The 23894-nt window shown below is 41.9% G+C and overlaps 1 protein-coding gene across 1 annotated transcript in view; it reads left to right on the top strand.

Moving 5' to 3' along the window:
• The window catches only part of LOC308334537 (inverted formin-2-like), a gene marked incomplete at both ends in the record, with an annotated part of 19046 nt that extends 9377 nt beyond the window's left edge, over positions 1–9669 (top strand). The window contains 13 exons of the mRNA XM_080791335.1: positions 516–652; positions 888–949; positions 1646–1748; positions 3674–3759; positions 4569–4669; positions 4915–4985; positions 5170–5277; positions 5472–5542; positions 5824–5947; positions 6557–6721; positions 7615–7699; positions 8578–8781; positions 9581–9669. Coding sequence (XP_080647461.1) covers positions 516–652; positions 888–949; positions 1646–1748; positions 3674–3759; positions 4569–4669; positions 4915–4985; positions 5170–5277; positions 5472–5542; positions 5824–5947; positions 6557–6721; positions 7615–7699; positions 8578–8781; positions 9581–9669 — 1406 coding nt within the window. The remainder of the gene's footprint in view (positions 1–515; positions 653–887; positions 950–1645; positions 1749–3673; positions 3760–4568; positions 4670–4914; positions 4986–5169; positions 5278–5471; positions 5543–5823; positions 5948–6556; positions 6722–7614; positions 7700–8577; positions 8782–9580) is intronic.
• Between the last annotated feature and the right edge of the window lie 14225 nt (positions 9670–23894).

Here is a 23894-nt window from a genome sequence, read left to right as displayed (position 1 = left end):
TGTGTGTGTGTGTGTTTTACCTAAGTAAGAGTATCACTGCAATAGGTAGAACTACTCCATTACAAGTATAAGTCTGGGATTCAAAAAATGCACTTGAGCAAAAGTACAAAAGTATTGGCATCAAAATGTAGGCTACACTTAAAGTGCCAAAAATAGAAAGAACTTTGAAAATAGCAGAACTACAAGCTCACAATGTGTTGCATCGCAACGCATCTTTTATATCTGCTATTTTCGATTGGCCGAAATGTATAGGGATGTATGTTTTGTAATAATAAAGTATAGTAAGTTTTTTTATGTAGTCCAGACTAAAAGTAGTAGTAAAAGTATTGGAAATTGGAAATACTCAAGTACAAATACCTCAAAATTGTGAAAGTACAGTAATTCAGTAAATGTACTTAATTCCTTTACACCACTGCAAATGACAAACACATAGGCTATTGTTTGAAACTCAAGCCACACGTCTGTCTGTCTGTCTGTCTGTCTGTCTGTCTGTCTGTCTGTCTGTCTGTCTGCAGGTGAGTCCATGTGGACGGGCTCGTCCTGTGAGTGTGTACAGCCAGACTACACCAGCATAGAGCAGCTGTTCTGTCTGCCTGTCAACGAGCCCAAGACCAGAGGAAGCTCTGCAGCCCTTCACACAGAGCCCCGACAGGTGTGCCTCGTTAACGCGCATGTTCATAGAACAGACAGGTCCGCCTGAACACACAAGTTTTAAACGCAATTCATTATTCCAAAATCGGAAGGAATTCAATTTTACAGTAAATTAAACCTGCATGGAGGAAGGTTCCATACAAAATAACGTACATTACTAACATAACTCCTGGTTTTTAAATGTCAACTGGTCAGCTGGTTGGGTCAGCAATCTTTATTCCCCTTTTCCGCCCCAGATTTCCTTCATCGATGCCAAGAAGAACCTGAACCTCAACATCTTCATCAAACAGTTTAAATGGTGAATTCATGTTTGGCTAAAAAATATCTGCATGTCAGTACAGTACATATAACCTCTGTTAGGTTATAAACCTCATGTCCGGAGCTGTTACTTTTTAGGATTCAAATGTAAAAAATAGCAAAAGTAGCAGATCCACAAGTCACTTTGCACCACGCTCTGCTACCTTTGATGCTTTTGTGTGACCCTGTAGTATGATTAAACTCATTGGCTGCCATTGACAAATACATTCGTCATTTCGATCCAAGGCGCCGACCGCCATTGACATTTTGACTATCGTCGTTTGGTGTTTTCACTGTTTTCCGATAGATGCCGCTAAGCTCCTGCGACCTATACGAGTGATCCTAGGACTTCCGAAGAACACAGTAGCACAGCTGAGAGGAAGACAGTGTAGGAGAGAAACAGACAGTAGAAAGTAGAACAGCTGTGACTTTTATTTTGAGGGCAGCAGTGGCTCAGCCGTCTCGGGAACCAGGAGAGCTCCTGGTTCGATTATACCGTCCCCCGCCAAAGTGTCCTCGAGCAAGACGGTGAACCCCTTATAGTGCCTCTGAATGATGGAGCAAATCGCTGCTTTGCATGGTTTTGCGTTGAGCCCCCAAGAAAGCCATCACTTCATGTCATAGCTGGGGAGCGGTCAAATCCTGCTACACCCTGACCTCTGTCTGTCTGTCTGTCTGTCTTTCTGCCTGCCTGCAGTTCCCATGACGAGTTTGTGTCTCTCATCCGGGTGGCGGACCGCTCTCGCTTTGACGTCGAGCTTCTGAAACAGTTGCTGAAACTGCTGCCTGAGAAACACGAGGTATATGCTGTTCGAAAACCACACAATTAATACTCAAAAAGGATGACTCAAAATGTAATATTGCTATATTAAAGGTTTATATGACAAGTGTTAAATAGCTTATCATTGTGATTATATTATCGTGTATTGTCTGTTAACGTTAGTGGGAGTCGCCATATCATATCTCTCCAGCTCTATACAATCAGAAAGGAAAACTCAGTATACAGGGTTAGACAAGTGAATTTGGATGTGATGAGTCATCACTGATGACACATAAATAAGCAGGCAACACTGGAACTGGAACACTATACAATTTAAGCTGACATTTATACTCTTTCCTGAGTGGCAGAAATTGACAACCCGGCAACCTGCAAATGTATTTTCTGTTTATTAATGGATTAAAACTCTAGCCAATTAATAAACAGAAAATACATTAGACGGGGAGAATACCTTCAATTCAAACACTATAGCAATGACTAGGCATACTATCACAATATAATGCTTTTAAACCTTAAGTAACAAAAAAGAGAGAAAACAAAATCACAAAATGTCACTTACCCTACCATTTAAAGTCTGTAATTTATGTCACAGGATTAACCATGAAGGTCTTGTGCTTATGTTAACCCATTTTGGAGGGGTGGGAACCCCTTTTGGTGTAAGCATTATATTATGCTTTAGCTATTGAGAAATAGCAGATCTACAAGCTCAAAGTGCGCCACCGAGTGACGCGCTACGAGCTTGTAGGTCTGCTATTTTTGAGAAATCGAAGAACGACTGACATAGAAACATAGCAGGGAAGCCACAGGTTAGTTTTAACTGGCAACGCATGTGTCTTAACCTGCAACACATGTCGGGAGCCACGGGCGACTCTTAACCAGCCACGCATGTGTCGGACCAGAGTTACGACATTGAGGGGGCAGAAACCGAGCGCTCGAGCGCTAGCTGTTCATGCAGCCCGAAACGGGGACAAGCTGGAGTTTGAAATACATTGTTTTCAACGAGGGCGGCGCAAATAAGAGCTATTTTAAGCATGTGTGCAACATGCCAACTGTTTTAAAGTATTGTACAGTGACAACTAAAGTCTCTGTAGTGTTTAAGTTGTACGATTACTACAAAATGATCTAAAATAAAGAGATTTAAGATCATTAAAGCTGGGCTGTTGCCCTGAGTCCAATGCATTTCTGCCTACTTCCGGTCCAGGACTTGTCCCAATTTGTTGTCAATAGAAGTCTATGTAGGAGAGCCGCCATTGGACTGGCCCCATGAAGTGAACAGAGTTTTCGTATCTCTGTCTGACTCTATTATGGCTCTGTGTCGGACTAATGCCGGATGTCTAATGTCAGACTGTTAGTGCATCAGACCAACGTATATGCCCCATGTTAACTACAGACTTCATTTTCATGAATGGAAAACTATGATAGAACAGAGTGTGCCATTAAACAAAGTGACACTGGTGGAACAAAGTTGAATGTTTGACATATTTGAATATTATAACCATACCTGGGGGTCTATTAGAGTAGCTCCATATGTAGCGCTACTCGTAGAGTAGCTCCACTCGTAGCGCGCCACCGAGTGGCGCGCTACGAGCTTGTAGGTCTGCTACTTTTGAAAAATCGAAGAACGACTGACATTTTTAGAATCTGATCTCAGGTCAGAATGGGTTCATCAGACCAGTGTGTGTCCAGTGGAAACCTCGTATGAATCTGATCTCAGGTCAGAATGGGTTAAAATGTGTGTGTGTGTGTGTGTGTGTGTGTGTGTGTGTGTGTGTGTGTGTGTGTGTGTGTGTGTGTGTGTGTGTGTGTGTGTGTGTGTGTGTGTGTGTGTGTGTGTGTGTGTGTGTGTGTGTGTGTGTGTGTGTGTGTGTGTGTGTGTGTGTGTGTGTGTGTGTGTGTGTGTGTGTGTGTGTGTGTGTGTGTGTGTGGTGGAACCCGCTGCTGCTATAGATTGAGAACCTGAGGTCCTACCAGGGAGACAGAGACAAGCTGGCTGCAGTGGACCAGTTCTACATGCTGCTGCTGTCTGTTCCATGGTAAAAAAAAAACACAAACAAACAAACAAACTGAAATGTTTAATTTAACAAGTTCTACATGCTGCTGCTGTCTGTTCCATGGTAAAAAAACACAAACAAACAAACAAACTGAAATGTTTAATTTAACAAGCTCTACATGCTGGCTGCAGTCTGTTCCATGGTAAACACAACTGCAATGTTATATAATTTACAATCCAGTCATTTAGCAGAGGCTCTTTATAATCATTATTTTATACTTTGGCTATTCCCCAAACAGAAGATAAATAAAGCTCATAGCGCATCGCTTCATGCCACGCTATATACGAGTTTGAATAGATCTGCTATTTTTTGGAAAATCATGAAAACTACTTGAATATTATATTACATTTTTTTTACTCAAATATTTGCTTCATGAGGGGTCTCTGGAACACATTATTTTGAGCAGCCAGATAATGCTCATTGACAAAACAACATTTGAGGACCACTAGTCTGAGCAGCATACTGTAGCAACAAAACATTTTCAGAAAACTGTTAGGATTTAGAAAGGGGGTCCCTGTAACGAAACCATTTTAAGATTGGGGTCTGTGGCTAAATACGTTAGCGTCATGATAACTGCAGTCTGTTGGTATTGCTATGGTAAAATCACACAACTACTGTCTACTGTACCGTTTCATCTGAAATGTGGTCCTGGTGCATGCGTGCGTGTGCATGCGTGTGCACGTGTGTGTGTGTGTGTGTGTGTGTGTGCACGTGTGTGTGTGTGTGTGTGTGTGTGTGTGTGTGTGTGTGTGTGTGTGTGTGTGTGTGTGTGTGTGTGCATGTGTGTGTAGTTATCATTTAAGGATAGAGTGCATGTTAGTGTGTGAGGAGAGCAGCTGCTTGTTGGAGATGTTGCAACCACAAGCCACACTACTGGAACATGCATGTCAGAGTATGTATATTATTATTATTATTATTATTATTATTATTATTATTATTATTATTAGTAGTAGTAGTAAGTAGTAACACCACTCACACAGTATTACACTGCCCTCTGCTGGATACAACTAGACATCATGTGTAGGCCTCCTCTCCTCTCCTCTCCTCTCCTCTCCTCTCCTCTCCTCTCCTCTCCTCTCCTCTCCTCTCCTCTCCTCTCCTCTCCTCTCCTCTCCTCTCCTCTCCTCTCCTCTCCAGGTTTGTTGGACAGTGTTCGTTTGCCAAGCTTCTGTAGGCTGATCTTGGATGTTGGGAATTTCCTCAACTATGTAAGGTCCATCACGCACACAGACACGCACATACACACACACACGCAGCAGAGTGTCAGTGATATCAATGAGAGTGTATAGTTTGCTGAAGGGTAGGATACTAGGGTATAGTTATCAAACCCATAACCCAGGGTTTCTACCTAAGAATCCTCTCTCTGTCTGTCCGTCCGTCCATCCGTCTCAGGGCAGTCACACGGGTAATGCGGAAGGATTTAAGATGAGCACCCTGCTGAAACTGACGGAGACAAAAGCGAATAAGTCCCGCGTCACCCTGCTCCACCACATTATAGAGGTATATATACACCGCCCTGCTGAGATTGTGTTTTCATCCCTGTCGGTCTGTCTGTCTGTGTGTATGTGCATGCCCCCTTGTTTTGAGCAGCTTATAATCGGGAACCGCTGGACCGAGCATCATGCAACTTTGACACAGATATTTTACACATACACTTTTTTCTATAGTTTATGTTCTTTGCTCTTTCTTTCCAGGAGGTGGAGCACAACTATCCGGACCTGCTGAAGCTACCGGATGATTTGGAGATCTGTGAAAAGGCTGCTGGGTAAGACTGAAACAAGGCTGTCTGTCTCTGTAAAGGCTCATGCATACAGTACTCCAGTTTTTGGTGATAGCTTATCAGGAGCCGTTGGGGGTTTAGTGCCCTGCTCGAGGGCACTTCGACACAAACGCAGGAGAAGCAAGGGGTTCGAACCGCGGGAAATGCCGCTTCCAAGTGATCATTGGGTTGTGTACAGTCCTCAGAAGTGAATCAAAGTGGAACACATTCAGGCTGAATGCAGCTATTATGTGATCAGGCGAAACTGTGTGTCTTAACTCTCATAGGATCAAAGTGGAACACATCCAGACGGAGTGCAGCTCTCTGATCAGACGACTGCAGACCTCAGAGAAGAAGATGAAGACGCCTGGAGCTGAGGACCTGGAGGAACAATACCTGCCTGTCATCCAGGTACACGGTATAGTAGAGGATGTCATTTTTTGTTTTGTTTTCGGGATTCCCGCGGGTCACGGGATGGGATTCAAATTGAATTCCCCTTGATTGGGGGACGGAACGGGAATGAAAAGTCAACGGGAGCCTTCATCAGGCTCTTTATGTATTATAAAGATGAAGGCTGCATAGGCCGAAACGTTGCTGTTTCCCTAAATCAACGTCGGTCACTGCATTTGAAGACAGTGTGCGGGGAGTTTGTTCATTGTTCATTTTTCATTTTTAGACATTACAGGACAAAAATCACAGAAACAATCAGGAACGAGAACATATCCACTGCTTTAACGATATTGGTTTAGAAGCAAGACAGACTGATGTATACAAACAAGTTCTTTAGTCTGTTTTTCTTAAATGTATAGGGACTCTAAACTGCCTCATGGAGGCCGGCAACAGTTGATATTCATCGTTTAACACATGTAAGGGGTCAGAAGACAAGAGGTACTCTTCGCAAGTCTAAGCATGCTCATGGTCTGGGCCTCTTTAAAGGGAACGTAACACGACCTCAACTGGCCTATAGTACCAACAATTTTAGCGCATGGTACCACCTTACTGTGTGTACACTGTGTCCAGGACAGTGTGAGGCAGTGCGTGTGCCTGGAGCAGCTGCTGTCCTCCATAGAGGACCAGAGGAGACGCCTGGCCGTCTATCTGTGTGAAGACGTCACCAGCCTGTCTCTGAGTGGCCTGATCCACACAGTCAACGTGTTCAGAGGACTGTTCGTCAAGGCTGTTCAAGTAGGAAACACACCACTGTTGTTTTTGGCAGCACATGTTTTGCTTTTGGTTTAGTTTAGTCATAGTCTCTTGAATAGTTTTCATTTCGTTTTAGTCACCTGGAATGTCTTAGTGTTAGTCTAGTTTTAGCCGACTAATTAGTCGACTAAATCTACAGTTGATTTAGTCGACTGAAATGTATTTTGGTGGGACTTGATGTTGTCGTAATGACTGATTTTACGCTTGCTGAAAAAAGCTGTGAGCTTGTAGATCTGTTTTTTTTCAGCATGCAACCTAGTGTAAAATGACTCATACTGGATCTCTTGTCCACTAGTCCCCTTCCTATAGCATTTTGTCTAGATTTAGCTGTTGACGAAATTGTCAATACATTAGTCTTAGTTTTAGTCATCATAGCTTAGTTTTCATTTAGTTTCCATTTACTTTTCGCCAGTGAAAAAAGGTAGTCAACGAACATTTTTAGTCTTAGGTTTAGTCGACGAAATCAACACTGAAACACACGCGCGCACAAACGCATTCTCTCATATATGTTACGAGTTACGATTCTGTCCCTGCAAGTGGGACACTTCACAACGCTCGGCACGGTGACTCGCTCGCCTCGTGGCTCGCTCAGCGATGCCTCTCGTGCGGCTGGAGTCCACTTTAGACGGCGTCTCTTTTACGTCCTTGGGTTTGAGAACGGCACTTCCACATTCCTAGTGGGCGGAAGTGCCCGGCCCCTGGGAAGGGAACCCCCAAGCCCCCCAGCAAGGCTTGCCAACATTGAAGCTGTGAGACGTAGTGGTGAAAGCTGGAACTGCAGGGTCCCTGCTTATATGACAAGGAAACCCAGTGCAGCTGGGGTTTAACATTGAGCGCTGGTTTGGTTTTAATATACAATAAATGGTGTTTTTCAGGAGAACCGGAGTCGCAGGGAGCAGCAGGTGAAGGCTGAGAGGAGGAGACAACAGGAACAGCACACAGGACAGAAGAAGAAAATAGGTGAGGGTTTGTGGACGGCCATTTTCCCTCCTGCTAGCTGCAGAGGCACTTAGGTTTCTTGAATGAGGTTCTTCAAATGGGCTACTTGATTTCAGTCGCTAGTTTAAAGCATTTTTTTCAATTTTCATGATATGCGTTCAATAAATTACGGTCCTGTTAATTTAGTAAACCGACCGAAAAGGTTAAACTGCATGACTTTAAAACAGTCCCCTAGGCCAGGGCCCTTGAGGGGGTTCGAGAGTGTCCCCAGAAAATGGTGTTCAATATTCCGTCATTTAAGGGTTTTGCTGTAAAATAAAATAATGTGGGGGGGCATGAATAAGAGAAACAAAAAGTCCATAGACTTGGCTGCAACATGACATGTCTTGCGTTATTATGGAACACACCGCAGTTCTAGGAATGCCCGCCCCGCTGTGATTGGTAAAACTATACCTATATTCCTAACCTTAACCTTAACGCTGACCTCAGTAGAACTATGCCTAAACCTAACCTATAGCCTTAACCCTAACCTCAGTAAAACTATGCCTGCCCGGGAGCCAATCAGACACAGATGGTAAGGTGGTATAGACAAAAGGTATATCCTTCCTCCAAGTAGTACTGCTTGTCAAAATGTGAATTGCAGACTTGAAAAGAAAATAATCGTTTATTAAATTTGATGATGAGCAAGGCAAATAAATAACAGGACCTACGCGTTTCGACCAAAAGGTCTTCGTCACCTTTTGTCTATATGGTTTTGCCTGTATCACCAAAGAGCACCCATCTAGGAGCCACTAACAGATCCCTGCAGCGCTTCCATTCCTCTATTTCTACATGGTAAGGTGGGCCTGTCCTATAGGATGTTGGTGGGATTCATAATCACGTGTCTCTCTCTCTCTCAGGTGTGCAGAGAGAGGTCCAGGAGGAAGGGTGTATAATAGACAACCTGTTGGCCGAAATCAGAAAGGGCGTCGCTCTGAGAAAGACACACCCCCGTGGAGAGAGACCCATGCCCGCCCACTCTGATGACCCCGCCCGCCATGAAGAGCAGACCACGGGACACGTTGGGAAACCATCTGAGCCACAGGCTGCCGCGAAGAGCACCGGTAAGCAATGGTGGAACAAATACTTAATAGGGGTCAGTTCGAGGGCACGGTGGCACAGTCGGTAGTGCTGTGCCCATACCCAAGGCGGGGTTGGCGAAAGGGCCTTTCTGTGTGGAGTTTGCATGTTCTCCCAGTGTCCCCTAGGGTAGGTACCCTCACAAAAACATGCAGTAAACCTGGTCTCTAAACTACCTCCCCCTGGCCAGCCAGGGCGCGCCTGATGATGGGGAAAGGAACTGGTTGGAATAACGTGTTCCTTCCACGCATTACGTCAGGCCGGGGAAACTCTCCCCTGTCAGGTGAAAAGAAGCAGCTTGGACAGCTCATGCATAGCGGTCAGTCCGCTGCCCCCTGAGGTTGGCAGAGGAAGTGTAGCGCCCAGGATTACATTAGATAATTTTATTGACACCGCACACCATTATTTTGGTAAAGAATTACTTTATTGAATAAATAAAGATCTGTCAAGATCGAAACGTTGTTTATTTATTCAAAAAAGTAATTATTTACCAAAATAATGGTGTGCCCTGCACCCACTGTCGAGGTGCGTGTGAATAGGTATGCTCATAACATTTTAGGACAAAAAAAAGGATTAGTTCAGAATGTTGGACTTGTTGTACTTGCTCACAACATGAGCACAATCGGCTAGTTGAACAATTTTTGAAATTATTTTTCAAAATAGTAAAAAATGGCAAATAAGTTTAGGGATAGATAGGTCTTGTGGTCGACTAAAAACTAGACCCAGTTTGAGAACCACGCATCTAATTCCGATGTGAATGTGTTTGTGTTGTCGTCTAATCAGACGGTGTCTCTGACTGTGTTTCTGTTGTCAAATCAGATGGTGGGAGAAAACATTCCAAACAGCTGGAGCTGAGCTGTTTGCTTCAGTGAGGTGGGCTCTATACACTGTCAGCCAATCAGGTTCATCCAGCTCAGTCTTTCCTTTCGCTTCCTGTCTGTCTAAACTCTATGGAATGGAAAATACTTTATTAATCCCCGAGGGAAAATTGAATTTGTTACAATAGCAGCAACAGGCAGCCAGCGTTACGCAGCGCCAAACAAAGGACTCTAAGGACTAAAACGTCCTTTTGTAATAACATTATTTATGCAAGTTCTAGACTGTGTGTGTGTGTGGGGGGGGGTTCTTTCTTCCTTTCTTTCCTTTAGTCTGACACACCTAGCCGTCAACCTTTTAAAGGGGAATACCACTCACTATCAACATTTGACAATTCCATTAATATACCTTAGAGGTGTTGTGTGGAAATTGTAAAAGAAAAACTCCCACCATTCTGTGTCTCCTAGAACTGGAGGTCTGAAAAAAAAAACATTAACATGGTGAATCACATCTTGATGATGTCATCAAGATGCAGTGATTCGAAAATGAGTGGAATGCCCCTTTAACCCATTCTGACCTGAGATCAGATTCATACGAGGTTTCCACTAGACACACACTGGTCTGATCAACCCATTCTGACCTGAGATCAGATTCTAAAAAATGTCAGTCGTTCTTCGATTTTTCCAAAAATAGCAGACCTACAAGCTTGTAGCGCGCCACTCGGTGGCGCGCTATGAGCTTGTAGATCTGCTATTTTTCAATAGCTAAAGCATAACATGATGCCAACACCAAAATGGGTTCCCGTTCAGAATGGGTTAAGGGATATGCACCATTTTTGAGGGTCCTATATAGGCCTATACAGCTTTTGTCCACACACATCTCAAATTTGCCTTTGACAATGAAAGGAGAAATCCCGTCAAATTTTACTTTGAGTCCAATGGAGAGTCATACCAATTTGAATAAATAAATAGACAATCGATGAGTCAATGACAGTCATTAGGAACAAGGCAGCCCTCAACACACTGCAAGTGTGAACGACCCAGTCAAAACTCCCTCCGAGAGAGAGAGAGAGTCTATTCAGCATCTCAATGGTGGTGATTGACACCCCTATAGGGTTCATCGTTTTTCTTTTGTCACTTAATTGGGTCATGGCATTTTTTACCCGGTTTTATACATTTTCTCCAGGGTTATACACTTTAAAAAACGACCTGTCCCTAGGTGCACATTTCTCTTTCACAATTCTTTTTTTTGTTAACACAAAATTCACAAGTAAAACCAGTGTTTAATTGGTGGCTGGTAACCAGTTATACCTGAGCAGTTGTGGGATAACTGCCTTGCTCAAGCACTCCTGGGTGCCTGCTGTGATGGCAACAGAATAATATGAATCACCAACATTACAAGGAAGGCTTGACCTCACAATGAGATGTTGTAACAGAACTGTATCCACTGGCTGTGGTGGAAAGTAACTAAGAATCACTCAACTACTAAGTTTTAGTAGTTGTTATTATCAGTATTAGTATTTCCATTTTGCAATAGTTCTACTCCAACATCATCTCAGAGACAACAACTTTAGTTACTAGTTACTGTAGTAGGCTAGTTAACTGTAAGCATGTGTTGCTTGTGTTGTTTTAGTTTCTGTGAAAATATAGTAGATCTTTTAAAAAGCCCAGTGTACTGTGGTGGAAGTACTTGTGGTTCCAGTCTCTAGATTTTGTGATTTACAGATTGTCTCCACAAAGATTTTGTATAGCTTTTATTTTTCTTTGCAATTTTTATTTTCAAAAAAGATGTGGAAAAAGACAGATACACCAATAACTTGTCTTTTTGAGAGCATCATCACGTATTAACTGTTTACATCAATGTCCTATCATGACATTACACAAACTGAAATGAAAACAAAACAGATATTCAACAAATTCGATGTCTAACGTCTATACAATTTACAATTTAGGCATTTAGCAGACGCTCTTAATCCAGAGCGACTATGTATGAATCTATATTCGTGGTCACCATGCTATCCTGCCATGGCCCACTGCCTCCAGGACAGAACAAAAACAACACATCATGGTGGTCCACAAAACACGAGTGCCACTAATATATTTTCTGAAATTGCCTAATATTAGATTACATATTCCACAACACTACAGTAACCTATGACCTGGCTATGAATAGCATCTAATGTGCAATGTGTCAGCTCTCTTCTTTCAAACACGTACTGTTACTGTTTAAGTGATAACCTTCTCACTGTATGGATCCTCATATGTGTCTTCAAACTACTCGTCTGACTAAAGCCTTTGCCACAATCGCTGCAACTAAAGGGTTTTTCCCCAGTGTGAGTCCTCATGTGTAACTTCAGGTGTGTATTATTGCGAAAGCATTTGTCACAAACTACACAACTGTAGGCTTTGACCCCTGTGTGGATCTTCATGTGTTTTCTCAGATAATCAATTTGACCAAAGCATTTGCCACAATCTGAGCACTCGAAGGATTTTTCTCCAGTACGAGTATGAGTACTTGCATGTTGTGTCAGACCCTCTCTTCGGCGGAAGTTTTTGCCACAATCTGTGCAACCAAAGGGCTTTTCTCCTGTATGAATCGTCACGTGTCTATTCAGAGTAACCATGGAAGCAAAGCCATTACCACACTCTGTACAATTAAATGGCTTTCCCCCTTTATGACTCATGTGTGACTTCAGAGTTTCATTACAATTAAAGCTTTTGCCACAAGTAGAGTTCTTTCCCCCTGTAAGAGTCCTCGCATAAAAACGTATTTTTGCATGCGTCTTTTTCTGTGTGTTTCCACCTGACAGGTGTTTAATTTGGGTGATGTCTAGAGGCTCAGACAGAGCCTCAGCCTCTGTAGCTCTGTTTTCAGCATAACCTTCACTTCTCACTGATAGTAATGTCAGTGTTGATCCATCAGCATCCTCTGGACCAAGTAGCTCCTCCTGTTCCTCTTTAATCTGTGGAGGCTCTGGATCCTCCTGGACCAGACTGGAGCTCCACTCCTGCTCCACAGGGTGGAAGTCTATAGACAAAAGATGATAGTAAACCATTACATGTCTGAACTATAAAGTGATTACACCACCTAATTGTTTTGTCCAACATTTAGATTTTTATCTGAGATGCCAGTGATGTTATAATATAAGACCATGAGCCTTTTCTGGTTCAACACTGTTGTATTCAAGTCAACTCTACATTAAAACAACTGTATTTAAACACCAAATCAAATGAGAAAGAAACAATCTGTAATGAAACCACACAGTTTAAACACTGTGTTAGGATACAATTAAATGTGTGTTTTCTTTTACCAACCTGCTCTGTGTAATTTGATGTCTGGCTTTAGAACCATGTCCAGTAGTCTGCGCTGGCGGTCAATCTCTTGTTTGGAGTGTAAAGCTTGGTCCTCAAACTCTGTGATCATTCTTCCAACAATCCCAAGTAACTCTTCAGTAGCTGCTGCAGATAGTCGCTTGTTGACCAAGGACTTCAACGTTTGTTCTAAAGCCATATAGTTAGCCATTATAGTCAGCAAATAGTGAGCAAAATCGAGATACCTGACTAGACTATACTGAGTCTGACCTTAGTCCAGAAGAGAAATTAGTTCAGCTCTTGTCAACTGTCTCTCACAGATGAAAGTGTCTCCACACACAGGGAAACAAACACTTACCAGGAGGGGAAAACATCAGCTCCCCAACATGTCCCCCAAGATTCAACCACGACAAAACTACAAACAAACATGGGTCACAACTACTACAGCTCTGTCGCTCACTGGGTCTGTACATCGTTAACGGTAGACTCCGAGGGGACTCATTCGGTAGATATACATGCAGCTCATCCCTGGGAAACAGCACGGTAGATTACTTTATCACTGACATGAACCTGGCATCTTTCAGAGCTTTCACAGTCAGCCCGCAAACACCCCTGTCAGACCACAACAGAACCACAGCCTATCTAAACAGATCAACACACAGACACAAAGAACAAACGCCAAACAAACTACACAATATAAGAAAACGTTACAAATGGAAGGAACATAGCGCAGAAGCCTTCCAAAATGCTATTAGACAAAAACAAGTCCAATCACAACTGGACCAGTTCCTAGAAAAAACCTTTGAAGAAAACAGTGAAAGTGTAAACAGGGCAGTAGAAGGCCTCAATTATATATTCGAACTTACAGCCTCACTAGCAAACCTAAAAGTATCAAACAAGAAAGCCAGAAAAAATGTTGAGAATGACAAATGGTACGATAATGACTGCAAGAATCTCAGGAAAAAATTAAGGAAACTATCAAACCAAAAACACAGAGACCCAGACAACCACAACACACGTCTCCAATATGGGGAAACACTGAAACAATACAAGAACACAATAAGAGAAAAAAGAGACCAACACGTTAGAAACCAATTGCAAGACATTGAGGACTCCATACAGACAAACAGCTTCTGGGAAAACTGGAACAGACTTAATAAGCTAAAACAGGACGAATTACCCATCCAAAATGGAGATGTATGGGTAAATCATTTTTCGAGCCTCTTCGGCCCAATCGAGAAGAACAAAGAACAAAAACAAATAAAAGATAAACTACAAAACCTAGAGTCAGCCATAAAAGACTACCAGAATCCACTAGATTCCCAAATCAACCTAAAAGAACTACAAGACAAAATAAAAACACTTAAAACCAAGAAGGCCTGTGGGGCAGACGGAATTCTAAATGAAATGATAAAATTCACCGACCTCAAATTCCAACTGGCCATATTAAAACTCCTAAATATTGTGCTCAGTTCTGGGATTTTCCCCAGCACATGGAATCAAGGGCTGATAACGCCACTCCACAAAACTGGAGACAAATATGACCCAAATAACTACCGCGGGATTTGTGTAAACAGCAACCTCGGAAAAATCCTCTGCATGATCCTCAACCACAGAATTCTAAATTTCCTCACAGAAAGCAACGTCCTGAGCAAATCACAAATTGGCTTTCTACCAAAATATCGCACAACAGACCACATTTACACTCTCAACACCCTAATTGACAACCAAATAAACAAAAACAAAAGCAAAATTTTCTCCTGCTTTGTCGACTTCAAAAAAGCATTCGATTCAATTTGGCATGAGGGTCTGATGTACAAACTGTTGGAAAGTGGCATTGGGGGAAAAACCTATGACATCATAAAATCAATGTACACCAACAACAAATGCGCAGTTAGAATAGGCGAAAAGCACACAGACTTTTTCCCCCAGAGCCGTGGTGTTAGACAGGGATGCAGCCTGAGTCCAACACTCTTCAACATATATATCAACGAATTAGCAAAAACGTTAGAACAGTCTACAGCTCCAGGCATCCCCTTGGCAAACACAGAAATCAAATGCTTACTTTACGCAGATGACCTGCTGCTGCTGTCCCCAACCAAGGAAGGACTACAGCAGCAACTTGATCTCCTACACAAATTCTCCCAGACATGGGCCCTGACAGTGAACCTAACCAAGACTAAAATCATGATATTTCAAAAAAGGCCCAGCCGCCAAAACCACCAATTTTTCCTAAATACAATCCCACTAGAACAAACTAAAAACTATACCTACCTTGGCCTAAACATCAGCAGCACAGGGAACTACAACCAAGCTGTAAAGGACCTGAGAGACAAGGCAAGAAGGGCATTCTATGCCATCAAAAGAAACATCAAAATAGACATCCCAATTAAAACCTGGCTTAAAATACTGGACTCGGTGATAGAACCAATTTCCCTCTATGGTTGCGAGATCTGGGGACCATTAGCAAACCATGACCTGGAAAAATGGGATAAACACCAAACCGAGACCCTACACACAGAATTCTGCAAATCCATTCTCCGTACCCAGCGAAAAACACCAAATAATGCATGCAGGGCAGAATTAGGACGATACCCACTCATAATCAAAATAAAAAAGAGAGCACTTAAGTTCTACAACCACCTAAAAGAAAGTGACCTAGATGCACTCCATAACAAGGCACTCACACACAGTGAAACTCTAGAGAGATGCCCCCTCAGCCAGCTAGCCCTGGAACTCCGGGCACAAACACAAACAGAGCCACGAGATAGAAAACCCATTGGACTAAACCAAATTATAAAACAGCAAAGGGAAAACTATCTGACACATTGGAAAGAAGCAACACAAAAGCAGAGTAAACTAGAATGCTATCTGGCCCTAAACAGAGAATACACAGTGGCAGAATACCTGAGCACCGTGACCGACCCAAAACAAAGAAAAATCTTAACTAGGTACAGACTCAGTGAGCACAGTCTCGCGATCGAGAAAGGCCGTCATAGGCAGACCTGTATCCCGAGAGAAGACAGACTATGCACCCACTGCACACTAAACGAAGTGGAAACCGAGCTACACTTCCTAACCATCTGCCCATTGTACCAAGACATCAGAGACACATACTTCCCACAGATTACAACCACACACGGAGATTTTGAAAACATGACCAATGACAAAAAACTCCCATATCTGCTAGGCGAAGTACAACAATGTGCAAACACAGCAGCAAGATTTGTGAGTTGCTGTGATAGGAGAAGGATATCAAATGGAACACAACCACCCTAAAGACTAATAATTGTGTATATTCCTGCACTATACCTGCATCGAGTTATCTTGGTACACAGAAGTTGATCTATTGAAGATTCTGACCTTCAAAGTACATAATTTTTGTTTTGATTGTATTGCTGTATTGTTGTATTGTTCTTTCTGCTTTGGCAATGTAAACGTATGTTTTCTCATGCCAATAAAGCCCTTTGAATTGAATTGAATTGTCTCCCAACACAATCATAGCCCTGCTAAATACTCACAGAGGGTGTGTCTGGTGGCCCAATCAGTGTGTGTGGGGGGGGGACCAACAATGCACAGAAACTGGAAAGTGGTTGCTTAACCTTCAAGTGGGGGTGGGGCAAGTACTTTTTTTGCACAAAAAAAGTGTGTATATAGCCTACTCTATGTATCAATCATTGCTACAGATTGTGTGTTCATTTTCATAGTTTGTTTATCCTCTGTTGTCACAAAATTGTCACACTGGCCTGTAATTGACTACTATCAGAATATTTAGAGCCATTTATATTATTGTGTCAATTCTGATATCATAATCACATGAGCAACAATTCAATAATTGACTACTTCACCTAGTCACTATGCATATATTATATTATATTATATTATATAGGCCTATCAATCTTCAGACTGACATGTAAACAAGCACAATACAATGTATTCATCATTCAATAAAAAAGGAGATTATGACTCAGGCCACCGTTTTTTATATAACGGCTTGTGCAAGTTGTGCATTGATTTCCACTCAGGTGTGAAACACTAGCTAGTTGAAACCAACCTAAAAACCAGAGATCATATCCACACAAATGTCTAACAGCAGATAGAAATGCTGTCTTTGTCTTAACATGTGAGTTTCTGCCCCAATAAGTGTATATAGGAAAACAAACATGTTTTCATGGACAGGGTGAAACCAAGAATGCCTTACTTTCTGCTTGTTTCCTTTGGTCCTCGTGTAGGCTACTCAATTCATCCAAAACATACACGGGCAGACACAAATATGTACCATATATGACCATAGATGACAGTAACCCAAACCAGGGGTGCCACACTTTTTTGACTAGTTGATAGCTACTTTCAAAATGACCTCAGCAAAATAATGATCCCTTTGCTGGAAATAGTTTCATAAGACACACTTAATTGGAAGAAGGGGAGAAATGGAATAGGCTAAGTAGTTTTCTTGTAACTTTATAATGCTACTGACGTTTGTGCGCAAAACTCTTGAAAACACAGTAGCCTATTGCATTAGCCTACTGGGTTTGAGCTAACAGGCATTCACTCTTTTAATTCAAGTGATAGATATAGGCTATATATATATTTGTCATGTGGTCTACCTGCATAGTGCACTGTACGTGCACAGCCGTTGTGATCTACTGGTAGATCTCTATCTACCTTTTGGGCACCCCTGAGTTAAAGGGTTGATTGAAAATACAAATATCAATTTACTGATTGAAGATCTGGATTCACAGATCGACCTGGTCTCCTTCATTTTTCATCAAATGGCAGGCATATGGGTACAAGAAGTACAATGATGACTCGTCATTCTGCAGTGGTGGTAGGCCTACTTAATTTAAAGTATCAATACTGCAATGTAGAAATACTCTGTTAAAAGTAAAAGTATACAAAGTAGAACGTACTCTAGTCTACAGTACAGATACCTCAAAATGGGCCTATAAGTACTTTCCACCACTGCCATTCTGCATGAGTTCTTATCGAGTGATTTACAACTCAATTGAAAACCTGTATAGAACAATCAATGGTAAATAAGCCATCATCTATTCATAGCTGTTCCTTACAAACACAACACCTTTAATGACAAGGCTGAGCAGCCATTTGCATGCGGGTGCTACTTTTCTGAACGGTAAAGCTATCTGCGAATCAATGACCATTGCATGAAAAGTGGATAAGTATAAATGATCATTATTAAACAACATGAGGACACACATCAATGGCCAACGAAGGGCCCCAGGAGCCCTTTTCGAGGGGTCAAACCTAGTACCCTAGCACGGTCCAATTTCCTGAGAGTCAAGGGGCCGTGGCCCATGGTTTTACATTTAACCAGTAGAACACATTGAGACTACGTCTCTTTTACAAGTGGGAACTGGCCAAGAGGCCAGAAATACGTACACAAATACCCCCAATATTTTGCCGTAAAACTGGCAACTGTATGTGCACTATAGTGGCTTTACTCTGTCTTTATTGCTCATCTCTCTTACTGTGATTTTATAGAGCACATTGTGAAATATATTACTGTAAAACTGCATAGTGCAGTGTCTGTCTGCCTGCCTTTCTCTTTTGGGGGCGCTGGGTACCCCAAAATTACAGCAAAACATGCCAAAATGCACCACGCAGCCCAGGGGGGCCCTGAAATTGTGTCTATAGCCGCAGTAGCCCGGCCCTACCGGACAACACACATCAGTGTGTCTGTTTAGCACAGAAAACTTGTGTTAGTAATGTTACTTTTATTCAAATGTGGCAATGCAGTTGGGCAATGACTCTGGATGTAGGCTAATTTCCACTGCAGCACCCCCTAGTCACATTTTGTCACTCAATAGGACACCAATGGAAACAAGCCTGTCAATGGATACCAGCCAAACTTAAGGCATTCTTGGTTTCACCATTTTAGCAGACCTTTTTATTGTACTGCACTTCCCTGTGCCTTTCCATGCAAACGCAAGTGTTCAATCAATAGAAAATTGTCTGCAACGAATCTACTGCTCACTCTACTCATTTATGTATTATCAAAGTTTGTGTGTTAACCATATAACAATAAACATATTTTTGTCATACCATCACAAAACACGGGTATATTCTACCCAATGTAAAATATTCCATTCAAAAAATATTTCTCATCAACATATATTGAAGTACAGCAATACATGGCAACTTGAGGTACTCTTCATTAATATTTCATCATGACTTTTCACAAAAATAGATAGATATAATGGGCCCTATATCACATAATAATGCATATTATTTAAAGAATATTCATAAAAAAGGAACATTTTTTCAATCACACTACACAGGTGAAATTCACCTGAACACTTGCCTGTAGAAAAAAAACAGGGATGTGGGCAGGGAAACAAACCTATACCTTCTATGATGTCACTGAGCATCATGAAGAAGACAGAAAGACCCACCCACCTCGGACATCGGCATCATTACAATTAAAAATATATAATTGTCTGGGTGAAAATCACCCGTGTTTAGTGTTCATATGGTTAGAATCATTACATAGTTTAAACATGCATGTTTTGTTTGTTTTCCTAGACACAGGCACTTGCATGGTAATGGACATGCACTTCACGCCTTTTGCAACCACACCACTTATTTTACATTAAAATGTGGACTTCCTGGACGACAATTAAGTCACATGCACCTCCCCCCTCCACAAGGAGGGGATGTGTAAAGACTGTTTAAACTTGTTTAAAGACTTGACTCTTATTCACACACCACTGGGCGACATATTTCATGTTGTTTAAAGTTTTATTCACACACCACTACATGAATGAATAGTTTATTTCGATCTTTCAGAGAGGGAGACATTACACAAAAACAGTTTACTTTTTCTCAAAGTATTCCAAAATACTGTTGAAGATATGCATAACAATCAACATAGGCTATAAACAAAACAAAGAGGGAAAAAAGACAAAGCTACAATGTTATACTTTAGTCCAGTGATACTCAACCTCAGGCCCGCGGGCCACATCAGGCCCGCGGGACCATTATGACTGGCCCACCAATGAAAAAGGTCATAGCTGGGTAATCTATTTTCAGGCAAATTGTGTTTATTGTATTTTATTTTACTCAGCCATAACAATTTATTTTCTGTTAACCAACTTGCTGGCTGGCAGGCAGGCAGATAGCTACTCATAGACAGGCAGACAGACAGACAGCTACTCATGGAGAATTGGACAGGCAGGCAGTCAGACAGCTACTCATAGACAGGCAGACAGACAGCTACTCATGGAGAATTGGACAGGCAGGCAGACAGCTATGGACAATTGGACAGGCAGGAAGGCAGACAGCTATACTCATAGACAGACAGACAGACAGCTACTCATGAACAATTGGACAGGCAGGAAGGCAGACAGCTACTCATAGACAGACAGACAGCTACTCATGGACAATTGGACAGGCAGGAAGGCAGACAGCTACTCATAGACAGGCAGACAGACAGCTACTCATGGACAATTAGGCAAGCAGGCAGACAGCTACTCATGGACAATTGTTTAAAACTGTTATTGTACTTGGATTATGTTACGTATTGGATGTGTTAGTATTTGTATGTAAAGGATTGTTTTAGTATAGGTATGTTGTAAAGGATTGTTTTAGGTGGAGGACTATAGAAAGGCCTAGGGACTGGGGTTGCAATTTAGCCTTGGTTACAAACCCTGTTAAATAAACGTATAAATAAATAAAATCAGGCTGCCCTTTATCAAGTTTAAATGTAAAAGAAATTTGTTGTTTCAGCCACTATCATTTTATTTGCCCTGTAAAACTTGTTTGGTGATGATGGCCAATCATCGTTTGTGATGGACCTTCAGGCCTTTCACATTGAAATTGACCTCTAAACTGGAGGAGGTGGGAGGACGATCTGTTCAACAGATAGTGTTGTTGCAACAGCTCCGCCCCCTGCCAGACCTCTGATTATAAAAGCCTCTTTCACCTTCAGACCGCACACAACTTGCACTGCACTGTTGAAGTGAGGGAGGAAACTGTCCAGTGTCTACTACACCACTACAGGAGGAAATACTGAACCCAGTTACCCAGACCACTGGAACCTGCTGCTTCACGGTGAAAATAAACTCCAGGGAATTGTCTACAGGACGGACCTTTACCACCACTGTGTTTGTAGCGTAATCCAGAGTCTAAATGGCTTCCAACAAGTCATCTTTTTCAGAGGAAGATTTTTCCTGTCCTGTGTGTCGTGACATCTTTAAACATCCAGTTGTCCTGTCGTGTAGCCACAGCTTCTGCAAAGACTGTCTGCAGGAATGGTGGAGAGAGAAGGGAACAAAGGAATGTCCTGTTTGTAAGAAAATAAATAAGAAAAAATCTCCACCCTGTAACCTGGCTCTGAAGAACCTGTGCGAGGCCTTCATACAGCAGAGACCTTCAAAGCGTCAGAGGACTTCATCAGGGCCTGAGAGGTATCAGTCAAAAGGGAGACATCAAATGGATGGGGAAGGATCAACATCCATAGTATGGAGATCTAAGGGTTTGAGGTCAGCTGTGGAGTTGCTGGCTAAAATTTATGACATCATGGGATCTCCAAATATGCTGTCGCAATTAGGCCTAATTTCAAGTGATGTCACGAGACATATGGGCACCACATGGGGGCTTTCCCTGCATGTATGAGTATTTTGAGTGATACAAAAATGTACGATTTCAATGGAAGCCTGTCAATGGATACCAGCCAAACTTAAGGCATTCTTGGTTTCACCATTTTAGCAGACCTTTTATTGTACTGCACTTCCCTGTGCCTTTCCATGCAAACGCAAGTGTTCAATCAATAGAAAATTGTCTGCAACGAATCTACTGCTCACTCTACTCATTTATGTATTATCAAAGTTTGTGTGTTAACCATATAACACTAAACATATTTTTGTCATACCATCACAAAACACGGGTATATTCTACCCAATGTAAAATTTTCCATTCAAAAAATATTTCTCATCAACATATATTGAAGTACAGCAATACATGGCAACTTGAGGTACTCTTCATTAATATTTCATCATGACTTTTCACAAAAAATAGATATAATGGGCCCTATATCACATAATAATGCATATTATTTAAAGAATATTCATAAAAAAGGAACATTTTTTCAATCACACTACACAGGTGAAATTCACCTGAACACTTGCCTGTAGAAAAAAAACAGGGATGTGGGCAGGGAAACAAACCTATACCTTCTATGATGTCACTGAGCATCATGAAGAAGACAGAAAGACCCACCCACCTCGGACATCGGCATCATTACAATTAAAAATATATAATTGTCTGGGTGAAAATCACCCGTGTTTAGTGTTCATATGGTTAGAATCATTACATAGTTTAAACATGCATGTTTTGTTTGTTTTCCTAGACACAGGCACTTGCATGGTAATGGACATGCACTTCACGCCTTTTGCAACCACACCACTTATTTTACATTAAAATGTGGACTTCCTGGACGACAATTAAGTCACACGCACCTCCCCCCTCCACAAGGAGGGGATGTGTAAAGACTGTTTAAACTTGTTTAAAGACTTGACTCTTATTCACACACCACTGGGCGACATATTTCATGTTGTTTAAAGTTTTATTCACACACCACTACATGAATGAATAGTTTATTTCGATCTTTCAGAGAGGGAGACATTACACAAAAACAGTTTACTTTTTCTCAAAGTATTCCAAAATACTGTTGAAGATATGCATAACAATCAACATAGGCTATAAACAAAACAAAGAGGGAAAAAAGACAAAGCTACAATGTTATACTTTAGTCCAGTGATACTCAACCTCAGGCCCGCGGGCCACATCAGGCCCGCGGGACCATTATGACTGGCCCACCAATGAAAAAGGTCATAGCTGGGTAATCTATTTTCAGGCAAATTGTGTTTATTGTATTTTATTTTACTCAGCCATAACAATTTATTTTCTGTTAACCAACTTGCTGGCTGGCAGGCAGGCAGATAGCTACTCATAGACAGGCAGACAGACAGCTACTCATGGAGAATTGGACAGGCAGGCAGTCAGACAGCTACTCATAGACAGGCAGACAGACAGCTACTCATGGAGAATTGGACAGGCAGGCAGACAGCTATGGACAATTGGACAGGCAGGAAGGCAGACAGCTATACTCATAGACAGACAGACAGACAGCTACTCATGAACAATTGGACAGGCAGGAAGGCAGACAGCTACTCATAGACAGACAGACAGCTACTCATGGACAATTGGACAGGCAGGAAGGCAGACAGCTACTCATAGACAGGCAGACAGACAGCTACTCATGGACAATTAGGCAGGCAGGCAGACAGCTACTCATGGACAATTGTTTAAAACTGTTATTGTACTTGGATTATGTTACGTATTGGATGTGTTAGTATTTGTATGTAAAGGATTGTTTTAGTATAGGTATGTTGTAAAGGATTGTTTTAGGTGGAGGACTATAGAAAGGCCTAGGGACTGGGGTTGCAATTTAGCCTTGGTTACAAACCCTGTTAAATAAACGTATAAATAAATAAAATCAGGCTGCCCTTTATCAAGTTTAAATGTAAAAGAAATTTGTTGTTTCAGCCACTATCATTTTATTTGCCCTGTAAAACTTGTTTGGTGATGATGGCCAATCATCGTTTGTGATGGACCTTCAGGCCTTTCACATTGAAATTGACCTCTAAACTGGAGGAGGTGGGAGGACGATCTGTTCAACAGATAGTGTTGTTGCAACAGCTCCGCCCCCTGCCAGACCTCTGATTATAAAAGCCTCTTTCACCTTCAGACCTAGCACACAACTTGCACTGCACTGTTGAAGTGAGGGAGGAAACTGTCCAGTGTCTACTACACCACTACAGGAGGAAATACTGAACCCAGTTACCCAGACCACTGGAACCTGCTGCTTCACGGTGAAAATAAACTCCAGGGAATTGTCTACAGGACGGACCTTTACCACCACTGTGTTTGTAGCGTAATCCAGAGTCTAA

The sequence above is a fragment of the Protomyctophum bolini genome, assembly GCF_963924005.1.
Source record: "Protomyctophum bolini genome assembly, chromosome: 19".
NCBI classification, from domain to species: Eukaryota; Metazoa; Chordata; class Actinopteri; order Myctophiformes; family Myctophidae; genus Protomyctophum; species Protomyctophum bolini.
Note: the sequence above shows the minus strand (reverse complement) of the source record. Positions and strands in the feature narration are given on the sequence as shown.